A 12,558-nucleotide genomic window follows, 5' to 3' on the forward strand; every position below is an offset into this window, starting at 1 on the left:
TATCCGCCTAGCTCAAGAGAGTCATACAAAAAATTTGAATGCCCATTGACGGGATGACCTTAGCAGGACAAATTAGCACAAAACGTGAATAAAATAAACTGTTTAAAATATCAATGTTGACCCTACAGTGAGAAAAGCTTGAGGCGCATTCCAAAAAATTTGAAATATCGATACCGTGACTCGCACACAATTTTAAATTGACAGAACACATTAGCACAAAATTATAGTAAAAGAAATTTTTGAAAATATGAATATTGACACTACAGTGTGAAGTAGGAGTGCCATCAGAAAAAGTTAAATTACTCATTAACCTGATGAGCACAAAATTTTAAATTAGCAGCACAAATTAGCACAAAATGAGCAGAAAATTATGAGATACTTGGAACTTAATGCCTTTCAAGTCGACACTCCAACTTCACTGATCCGTCCCGAATATTCATTTACGAGTTCTACTATTCTTATCACAAGCCAATGATCATTCGTCTTACCAAAAAACCGCAATAATTTAAGGACATTTACGAATAAGATTTCATCGAAAAATTCCCCTCCTGAATATCGTATGCGATTCTTCATATCAATGATAAGATCTGTATGAAATTTGTTCGATATCAGACTGTCGCCATAGCTCATCTATCAGCAAAACAAGGTGAAGTGTATTTATTAGGATATCTAAAAAAGATAAACGTGGTGTGCGCAAAAATTTCGATGGAGATTGTAGTCTTTGGAGATTGCCACCTCGTCTTGAGAATTACAAGTTACGCTTTATCTTTCAGTTAAAGTAACAAGGTTCGGTAAGATTATCTTGTGCACATGTACTACAGAAATTGTTTTGTCAGTTGTTTACTGTTGATTGTTCCCGATGCATCAAAATGGTGTGCACAATTGCATTCATACTGGTAACCATAGTGCGATCGACGCTTGGTGATGAAGTGTTGGAGTGGAAACCAAATTGGTGTATGGGCTGTAGTAATGAGAGGAACCGATGGTCGCAGCTGTACGAGCTCGCGTCTCGGGTTGTATGGTGTACACAGAGGAGAATCTGGGTGCTATCATCAAAGGAACTAGATCCGTTTATGGCCGGCTTAGACTGCGACACGATACCGATTAGCGATCACGAAGAGTGCTTAAATAAAAACGTGAAAACCTTGTCCGAACGAAAAATGGTAAAGTTTCTACAACAGCTGGAATCAATTGTGCACAATCACTACAACATTTTGGATTGTATACAAAACGCGCTTTTGAACATCTGTCCACGGTTGTGCGAAATAGCCCACGATATGTGCCCAGGAGGTATATTAAACCTGGAGGCGGCCACGATTGCGTTTGTGCAAGGGAGGCATTTCTTGAGGAAGTGTTACTAGTAAGACTGAACTTTCAAACTCAATTTGTAGGTGAAGGTTATCAGTGAGAGAACTCTTTACCATCTCCTTATTGTGTTATTTTTTATTTACTTAGCTATTTGGTAATATATTCATGATGATTTAAACCGTATTACTTGTAGGAAACTTAAGAAGGTGCGGAACTTTTTCGAAAATCCGAACCAAACACCACCTATAGCCAAAAATGACTTTGCCATAGGAGAGTCTAAATCATTACTGCGCAATTTTGCTAGGTACCTAATATATGTTCTTAGGAAAGAAAATGTGTAAGTGTCGTTTTGAGATAGCTTCCGCTCGAATTCCTCCTATAGACAGTTTTTAAGAAGCAATCCTCCATGCGACGTTCGACATGGCAAAGCCCAAACGAACAACGACCAACTACGCAGTGACTCCTTGGTAGTTCTCGACCGAATATCTTTCAAAACTTCCCCGGATTAACTACCCGCGAAAGTAACTTGAACAACACAATGGATGCAAAAATTTTCCAGACCTGAATGCCTTCAGAAAATCCCCAAAATAATCCCTACCTATTCTTCATTAATCAATTAATGCCTTTTTCAACATGTCGCGTCGTCTACTAATTAAGAGAACCATTTTTCTTTAAAAGTCAATCAAAATCGCTGTACCCGCCGAGGTGCATGAATATTAGACGGTTTCTTAAGAAACCCACGCAGTAAAATTCGGCTGAATTGCATCTGTGTGCGATAACTTAATCCCTACCCTACTACAATCAATTAAAATAAAAAAATTTAGCTCTTGTTGTCCCGACAACATGACGCCAAGATTTCCAGTACTCATTATGAGGTCAACAAACTGTAAAATTTAAATACGCAGATAAAACGATCTAAATTTATTCGACTTTTAAAATTACCAAGAGTATACTTCAATCACCCAATGATGAACAGGGTGAGTTAACGATTATGCGGAGTAACTTAATGCCTTGAAGATAAGATTTTTCGATAGAGTGCTTTTGTATGATGATATGGTTGAATATTCTTCACATTTTAAAAATATTTGGAATTATACTTGGTGCGCCCACGAAGTAGGGCGCCAAAATGTTACATTTTTTTAAACAGAACCCCCTGTATTTGAATACATTTTTTAATTCTACGTGTAATTGTACGTCTTTTTTATTATAGGGTTAATACCCGAAAAGCTAATAGTTTTAAAGATAATTCGATTCGTAAGAAAAATTGGGCATTTGCAAGCGTCGGTATATTGTCAAAATTATTACTTAAATTTTGATTCCAGGTTTTATATCTTTTATCTTGGGTTAAGTAAAAGTCAAATAAATACATCTACTATAAAACATTAAAAGAATAGCTTACAGGGTATTTTTTTGCTAGATCCAAAGTTACAAAACTTCATATTAAAAAATTTCACTTTTTTTAAATGGAACACCGGCTTTATGGCTCAGTAGTAAGAGCGTTGGGTTATAAATCCGGAGGTCGGGTGTTCGAACCTGGGTTGAGGTGAATTTTTCATCTGTGGCGGAGATGTAAATTACCTTAGACCAGTTCCGAGCATTCTACCGGCTACTCCGAATTAGGTTTTCCTGCAGTTTTCCTAATTCGTAAGGTAAATACCGGAGTATACCATAGACCAACTTAAGACCTTCTGCAGAGGCACCTCTAAATAGCATTATGCGGGTCACTCTGTAATTGGGCGCATGCCTGTTGAGGGCCCAAAACTAAGAGAGGGATAATAAATAATAAATAAATAAATATTTTTCTGTCATCTTTTAGCGCCTCCAGAAACCTTCAACTTTTGATAATAATGTCCTATACCTATCTCTGATAGTTTTCGAAACATCTTGTCTTTCCTGGTTTTTATATTTTAGTGTTAAATAAGTTATATGTAATTTACTTAATAGTGAGGTGGCCATGCAGAAAAAAGGCAATTATTATTTTTTAATATGAAGTTTTGTAACTTTGGACCTACAAAAAAAACACCCTGTAAGCTATTTTTTTAATGTTTTGTAGTAGATGTGTTTATTTGACTTTTACCCCAGGATGAAAGATATAATAATAATAATAATAATAATAATTCTTACAAATCGAATAAATTTTAAAACTACTAGTTTTTCGGATATTAACCATAAAATAAAAAAGACATACAATTACACGTAAAATTCAAAAATGGCATTCAAATACAGGGGGTTCTATTTAAAAAAATGTACCATTTGGGCGCCCTATACGTTGTGGGCTCACCCTGTATAATTCCAAATATTTTTAAAATGAAGTGAATATTCAACCATATCATAATACAAACGCACTCTATCGAAAAATCTTATCTTCAAGGCATTAAGTTACTCCGCGCAATCGTTGACTCACCCTATACAGCAACAAGAGTTTTCTACGAATGTTTCCAATCCTGTTACTTCAGACCCGAAAATAAAATCAGAAAAGGTCATAGTTTCTTTATTCCTTTTCAAACAGGTTAAAAAAACGAATAGACAGAGTCTTTAAGGTTTCAATTTACTGTTTATGCGTCAAGTATTGCAAGCAAATGAAAGACTACACTTTAACCTTAATTATACCGCGTCTAAAGCTTCCCTTTGAGTTGCCCAACTTTGTTATACTGGAATGGAATCGAAAATTGCTGATACTAACTCTCGATTCGTAGCGGGAAAGCCTGTTTCGAAATCCAAAGTACTACTGGCTGTTTATTAATCCAAATATCGGAGTTAAATTTACTAAAACGTGCTAAATGTGGCTCTGCATTTAAGATTGCAGTCGCTTCTTGATTTATGCTGCTAAGTACTACTATTGTACTGATTTTTACGGTAATATTATGTAGTATTTATTAATTTTAGAATTTTTATAATTTGTCTTTCTTTTAATTCATAATGATTCAGGGGCAGTTATTAGCTATTATTTGTTTTTATGTTTTTGTTTTTTGAAAATTCACTTTTATTTATTTTTTTTTTCAATTTTCTTTTGTTGTTTAATGCACAATGCTTTATATGTTCTATTTATAATAAGTTGACCTGTAAATGGATGCGTTCTGTTGGTCAATAAACTGTTATTATTATAAACTATTATTATTAAGTCTGACATAGTTTGATTTTGCAATTTTAGTTCTATTAGCGTCAAGATTTTCAAGCATAGGAAACAATGTAAATATAAAAACGTGTGCATTTCACTTACCCCCTTGGGAGAGTGAACAACAGATCCGTTTCGGCTAATAACCATAATTAATTGCGACACCTACAACAAAAGAAAGTTGATTTAAGAATTAATAAAGAAGCGAAAGGACACTTACAAATCTGAACAGTTAGCGCAAGCCAACCCCTCGGTTACTTGCAAACTGATGCGAAACTACTAAAAGTTCACCCCTATTTGATGACGTGCGAAATGTGTTCAACTTTGCACGCTACATACTGATAATCCATTAGTAAATGTAGCTAAAGGTAACATGTCTATTTAAATTACTCTTTGTCGAGGCGCCCAAAGTTAATTACCTACCTACATACATTGACGACCTTTGAAAATGATGGAAAATACACCACTTTTGATTGAAACTTCCGACTTTAGTTTGATGGATGCTTACGAGAAGAGAAAACCAATTTGGTTTTGTATTACAATGAGCTGTACTATATCTTTAAACTAATTAGTCTCGCGTTACCTGCGTAACTAGGGTAACTATCGCCCTTGGCAAATGTATCGATAAATGTGTGTTCTCTCATTGAAAATGCACCTAAAAACAAAAACTTTAAAGGATCCAAGATAATATATCGACGACCTCCTCCCTCGAAAATACAAAATTTGAATGCGCCCTGCATCGTCTAGTCGAATTATTGTATTAAACCCCAGGTGTGTTATACAAGGAGGCTTGTTTAAATGTGTTACGTACATGTCCCATTACGCAATTTAAACTTTTAAAGGCTTGAATCTAAAATTGGCGTGTATGAGAATAGCCGAAAATATATAATGTTTGTCTATTATTATATGGGTATAAGAAATACATCAAAGTTTTCTTGCCAATTTGTTACCCAGAAAAATTCGTAGCCAAAGCATCTAACTTTCTCATTATTGCTCATTTTCAATACCTATACAGGGTCGCTGATAAGTCTGGAAACGGTCGATTATCGGGGAAAATATACAAGGTATAAAAAAAGTGTTATACAAAAGATTTGAGGTTCTTTAATGTCTACTAAGAAGTACTACTTTTAATTATACAGGATAAAGGCGTAGCACGCCAATATTGCATTCTTTTAAATAGAACACATAGAGTCCCAGGAAGGATAAAATAAGTTTCACCCTCCTCCCAACCTCCAACTCAAATTCCCTCTTTTGATAAGGAGTCAGAAAGTAGGGCGGTAATTGGTAGAAAACAGTTCCTTTTGTTGAGACATTTAGTTGCAATACCATGAAACATAAAATTAATTTCTACCCCCTTTCCCCGGCCTCTCACTGATCTCGGAAAAGCGTCGCGCAGAAAAGTTATGTTTGTACAAACTAATTCATATCGGTGAGACCTTTCATTAGAATACCATGAAGGGTAGAACGTATGTTTACCCCCCTCCCCTAAAAGCAGTGCAAAAGCACGGAAGTGGACTTGGACGGTCCACGGTCAGACAGATGGACGGACAAAAGGCACATTTTTATTTCTTAAAAAATGCGCTAAAAGATATAGGGGATTTTGTCTTTGCCACTAGATATAAAATACAAAACAGCGCTGGAGTTTTTTCTAGAATTCTGGACAGTTTCTCGAGTTCTAAAACGTTCTCTAATGAAGATTTGTAGTGAATCAAATCAAAAATTACCAGACTTGTTCGTATTTCAGGCGCTAAAGGAGTATTCGACACTGGGACTTGATTGAACTTCTTTCAGGTTGAAAAAATGTAATCTACCTACAAAGGCTTTTTGTAACTTTTCTCGTTGGGGATGTATTTACATTGTTTCCTAAAATTTTAAAGTTCTGTATCAAGTGTCGGCCTTTCAAAAGCACTAAAACTTTTCCATTTAACCTTAAAATATAAAAATGGTTTATGTTTCACGCATTTCCATAAGAAATATGTTTAGTGGAAAAATTTTTTTGGTGGAATTTTTGAGTTCTGATCACAAATAATGTAAGTATGCAACTGTTCACTATAAGATCTTACTGTAAAATGTATATTTAGTAAACTACAGTCACTACATGATGTGGGATCAATGACATCAGGGCGCCAACCCCCAGCATGGTTTACTTACGTGGTGATTTTGCAATTTTTTCTTATCTCCTTGTACAGTTTTGGTCCGATTTTTTTTAAACTGGTGTGGTCGAAAAGATCTTATAAACTCATTCGGGACGGAATTTTGTTTTTTTTTTACTAGGGGTGAAGTTAAACAAAAATTTAGTACTATTTTGTGGAGACTAGCGAAATCCCCCAAAATGGCGTATTTATATGACTGTTGGGGATTCAGAAGTGGGTATCGACAAAGGGAATGTGGTAGCCCCCGACAAGATCTTATTGATGATACAGCCAAAACTGGTTAATAAAATACTGATCTGCCACACAATAATCCGCTGAAGTCCCTTCAATCTCACACGAGGACTGATCATTTTTCGATAATTTTGGGTCAAATTTGAAACGGTAAAATCAAAATTTGAAAATATTCACTCACTTAAGAAATACGGGGGGAAATGGTCGTGATCAGAATGACTATATTTTCTTAGTTGAAGGAGACAGACGAATTTTGATTACAAAAGTTTCTTGAAAATGAACACCCAGTATATTTAAATTCAAAAATGTAACACAGATTCAATATTGCTTCAAAAATCAAACATTTGAAATGTTTTTGTAATTTTTTGAACATTTGAACTTTTTTTTATTTTGATAATTCTTTTCGTAACCTTTTTGAATCTTTTTTTGACTTTTTTTAACGGTTTTTTGATAGAAATTCCCTTAATGTGATGATTTAGCCCCTTCGCCTGTTCTTCGCCTAACTCTAGAATGAAAAGAGACAGCGATGTCAAACCTTTACCACTCGATTCCTACGAGTTCAAGGATCAGTGCTATATGAATATGAATTTATTACCCAACTTTTGATTGAATTTTCAGAACGAATAGAAAAATCTGACATGAAAACTCTTTCTGGACCGCACTATGGATTCGAATAAACACACAATTAATTCAGTTGGATAAATTTCCTGGAAATGATGATTGCGTTATTATAATGATTTCTTACTCTCTTAAATACCAACTAGGTATCAAATAAGGATAAAAAATGCCAAGTCCCGCATAGCATGAGGGGCAGACTCCCCTTATCATTCCCCTTTAGCTACGGATCTTCCACTTCTACTACATCATACATCGAAAGTGGGTACCCACAAAGCGAATGTGGTAGACCCCGACAAGGTCTTATTGATGATACAGTCCAAAACTGGTTAATAAAATATTGATCTGCCACACAATAATGCGCTGAAGTCCCTTCAATCTCACACGAGGACTGATCATTTTTCGATAAATTTGGGTCAAATTTGAAACGGTAAAATCAAAATTTGAAAATATTCGCTCACAAGAAATACGGGGGAAAATGGTCGAGATCAGAATGACTATATTTTCTTAGTTGAAGGAGACAGACGAATATTGATTACAAAAGTTTCTTGAAAATGAACACATAGTATATTTAAATTCAAAAATGTAATACAAATTCAATATTGTTTCAAAAAGATTCAAAAAATTTGAAATGTTTTTGAATTTTTTGAATCATTTAAACCTTTTTTAATTTTGTCATATTCGTAATCTTTTTGAATCTTTTTTGGCCTTTTTTAAGTGGTTTGGCCCCTCCACCTGTTCTTCGTCTAACTCTAGAATGAAAAGAGACAGCGATTCAAACCACTCGATCCCTACGAGTTCAAGGATCAGTGCTATATGAATATGAACCTGATTAAGAGTCGTGTTTTCGGATGCGAACTGAGTGCCGTTTTAAGTTTATCGCTTTCAAATTGTTCAATGATTTTTTAATTTAGGCACATTTGGCCAAAAAGTTTTTACTTATTCGTTTGTGATAGGTAAGGAGTGTTTATCAACAACAATTAATTAATTGCAAGGAAATGCACATCTCTGGTGCTGATAATGAGCATTCAAGTTTTACGGACAATTGCGTGTCTTTTGTTTAGAAGTGGGAACGTTTTTTATGCGGTCCTTCTATGCTGGCATTAATTTTCTTGAATTTTCTTGTGGCAGTATCAAAGCTAGGTATTGGTTTTTGAAATTTGGTAAAAGAAGGAGATTATGAAATTGAGAAATCAGTATGGAATTTTTCTTTATAGCAGATGCCGAATGTGTACGAGGAGATATTATAAAATAAAGTTTCAGTTTTGTTATAACAAGCTAGTTGGACAGGTGTTTTGTGGGTAGCGTTGTGACCGCATGGCATTACCCATATAAACAGGCAGTGCTCCGTTAAAAAAAATGAGGTTAGGGCCCACTTCTTTACCGGACCCCGTAAATTTATTTTGAATACGGCAGATTATTCAACAATCATTATGAAAAAACTTATTATGAAGAAAATATAGGGTCATTCTAAAACTGACAATATCACCCAAATTCCGATCGTAAACCCCAGTGTAAGTTATTCGACAAGAATCATCTATTCTATACATTAATATCATCCTTAGTATGTTCCTTCACATCAGGTATGGGCAACCCACGGCCCGCGGGTCTAATCCGCCCTGCCAATACCGTCATACTCATACAGTCCTCCAAGTTACATTAAAAATTTGATTAACATGATTATGTTATACTTGCAGCATCTAATGGACGCGATCCGAAGCTTCCAAGCAGGGTATATTCTAAGCAATTTTTCCAACTGCACAAAAGTTAATTTTCTAGGATTTTTCAGCACTTTGCTATAATTGCAAACGACGCGGACTAACGGCACCGGCACGGGCTGGTCTGGTCGAGCCCGGTCCGGAAATCGTGTTTATAACTTTCCGTGGTTGGCGCGGGGTTTGCGCAGGCGCGCAAACGGCTAACAGCAGTCTTTTGTTCTTGTATATCCACTACAATATGCCCGAACTCGCCAACTGGGATCCTAGGCCAGCTGTTCTATACTGGTTGAAAAAAAAAACAGCATAGAGTAAAAGCTACTACGAAAGCCAAAGAACAAGGGTACTTCAAAGGAATTTTCAAAGAAGCTGCAAATAAGCGTGATTCGTCAAAACAAAATGACGCTCAGAAGACAAAAACAAAAAAGATATTCTGACTTGTCAGCATCTCACATTTTATTAATAAGTGTTCCATTCCATTTTATGAGTTACATTCAAATTTTTTAATAATATTTTCTTCATTTTTTTTTATTAAATACAAAATTTTCTACTGCACATTTTTTTGTCTTCCAACTGCACATTTTCATTTCCAACTGCACAGATTGTGTCCAACTGCACGTTAGAATATACCCTGCTTCCAAGAAATTATGAAAGCCTCTTTGAAGATTCATTTCTTGTTTCAAAGATATCGCCAGGTATTTTCCAAAATCTTCGTCGCGATATATACCGGGTGGAGCAATAAAACGACACGTGTTTTGGGATTAAACAACATTTTTATATTGCAACATAATCTTATGAGCATAAATGAAAATTTGGATACAAGCTGAATATGGGGATTTACTATCCACATATCTGGTAAATTTTGTATGCACAAGAAAATCTGTTTTGTATTTATATCTAGTGGCAAAGTAAAAATCCCCTATCTTTTTAGCGCATTTTTTAAGAAATAAAAATGTGCTTTTAGGGGAGGGGGTAAACATACGTTCTACCCCTCATGGTATTTTAATGAAAGGTCTCACCGACATGAATTGGTTTGTACAAAACATAACTGTACTGCGCGACGCTTTTCCGAGATCAGTAGGTGGTCGAAGTGAGGGGGTAGAAATTAATTTTATCTTTCATGGTATTGCAATTAAAGGTCTCAACAAAAGGAACTGTTTTCTACCATCAAAAGAGGGAATTTGAGTTGGTGGCTGGGGGGAGGGTGAAACTTATTTTATCCTTTCTGGTACTCTAATGAAAGGTTTCAACGAAAGGAATTAATTTCTACCAGCTATAGCCTCCTCTTCGACTCCTTATCATGATCGGATATAAAAATAATTCACAAAGGGGCGATTGGGACGTCTGGAAGAAATGCGAATTTACGAGCGAATATCTCGAAAACGCTTTATCGGGGGAAAGTGGCCACAAAGGCAAAATGAATTGTCTGGACGAGACATATCTATCTAAAAAGAAGGAAAACATCGGTAATAGCATGCTACTATTTTATAACACAACCATTTACTAAACTATTTCGGTTTTAAAAAATGTGCTTTATCTGCACAAGAGTTGTGCACAATTTATACTTATTTCTTTACTCATGGATTGTACAGGGTCGCATATAAGTGGGGAAACGGTCGATTATAGGGGAAAATATACAAGGTATCAAAAGAAGTTTTATACAAATGATATGAGGTTTTTTAATATCTACTAAGCAGTACTAATTTTTGGCCGGTGAAGATCGTCCTCATTGCGTAAGGTGTGATGTAAACCTAACACCGGAGCATATAGTTTGTGTTTGTCCAGAATACCAAGATGCGCGTAACCTCTATCAAATAAGTGACATATGGGAAGAGAATTTTAGCACTGTAAATAAATGCTCAGAAGTACTGCGATTTCTAAGCACCATTGATGTGATAAGTAAACTGTGATAAAATGTTTGTAATATGTCCTATGACTGTACGTTTGAGCTGAAAATCTGTGATATATATGTAACTAGTATGCATATCTTAGCTGCTATAAGTAGGAAATAGATCGGCAAATGGCCTTAGAAGCCGAAGCCTCAGGTGGGGTTTTAGTGGGTATGCCCAAATAATGGGAGAGTCCCACACTACTCCAGACCTCCGTCTGGAGTGTGCGTAATGCATTTCCCCACCTGCCAAAAAAAAAAAAAATTATACAGGATTGATCATAAAGGCGCGGTACATAAATATTGCATTTTTCAAATGGAACACCCTGTATATTATTCGATATTCCTCTCTCAATTTTCAATATATTGAATAAAGAACAATAATTAAAAACGAATTTCTTTTGAAAACATTCTGTGGTTCTAAAAAGAACCGTTTGTGAGGTTTGTTATGATTGTTCGAAATCATTCATTATTGTTTTTTGGTCAATTATTATAATGAATTTTAAACTAATAATAAAACGACACGTTTTTTGGGATTAAACAACATTTTTAAGCCATATATTGCAACAAATCTTAAGAGCATAAATGAAAATTTGGATACAAGCTGAATATGGGGATTTACTACCCACATCTGGTAAATTTTGTATGCAAAATCGTGTCAGTTTTCAGGAGTAAGTACTTATTGTTCGTTTAAAAAATGATTTTTACGAAAGCAAAAAATTGGTCAAGACCAAAAGAAATAGATAATAATTATTGGTTTCTTTGAACATACTTTTTATTTGAATTTTCAACTGTGGCCCGTGGCGCATATGAAACATTTTATTTTGGCCCCTTGGAAAAAAGGTGCTTTACATGATCTATAGGATCATCAAACAATGGTTTCCCGAATTTTGGCAACAGGCACAAGAGGCCGATAGCCTAGAAACAATATTCATCTTCCTCGTTAACCTGAAAACTTTTCTTATATCCTTAAGAACATGTGTTCCAATTTTCAAAACGATCAGACGTTTATAAACAAGCTATCGTGCACACGGGCAGATATACCACAGATCTACACATACACAGATTGCTAACCTTATGCATTTTTTGGGAAACAAATTTAGGTATACTTAAAAGCGCCCTCTATGGCGGAGCAGTATAAACATGTAACGTTTAAAACTGTAATATGACGCTTATGGATTTATGCGTTAGATGTCGTTGAAACAAAATTAATTTAAACAATAACAAACTGAAACAACTAGTCCGAAACAAATCACAAAATAAATTCACCGATTACAAATATCAAATGCTAAAAATAACGAGTAACGAATTCGAATTATGCACACTTTACCGCTTCAAATTTTTTGCAGCGACATCTAATGCATAAATCCATAAGCGTCATATTACAGTTTTAAACGGTACATGTTTATACTGCTCCGCAATAGAGGGCGCTTTTAAGTATACCTAAATTTGTTTCCCAAAAAATGCATAAGGTTAGCAATCTGTGTATGTGTAGATCTGTGGATATACGGACAGATAGACAGCGATACAAAA

General features: G+C 35.2%; 1 protein-coding gene across 1 annotated transcript in view; it reads right to left on the reverse strand.

The window, feature by feature from the left end:
* The window catches only part of LOC116174652, a 31,260-nt gene that overhangs the window by 17,615 nt on the left and 1,087 nt on the right, over positions 1-12,558 (reverse strand). Inside the window, exon 3 of the mRNA XM_031492593.1 lies at positions 4,529-4,588. Coding sequence (XP_031348453.1) covers positions 4,529-4,573 — 45 coding nt within the window. The 5' untranslated portion in view covers positions 4,574-4,588. The remainder of the gene's footprint in view (positions 1-4,528; positions 4,589-12,558) is intronic.

This window comes from Photinus pyralis, unplaced genomic scaffold (assembly GCF_008802855.1).
Source record: "Photinus pyralis isolate 1611_PpyrPB1 unplaced genomic scaffold, Ppyr1.3 Ppyr1.4_LG6, whole genome shotgun sequence".
Taxonomy (NCBI): Eukaryota; Metazoa; Arthropoda; class Insecta; order Coleoptera; family Lampyridae; genus Photinus; species Photinus pyralis.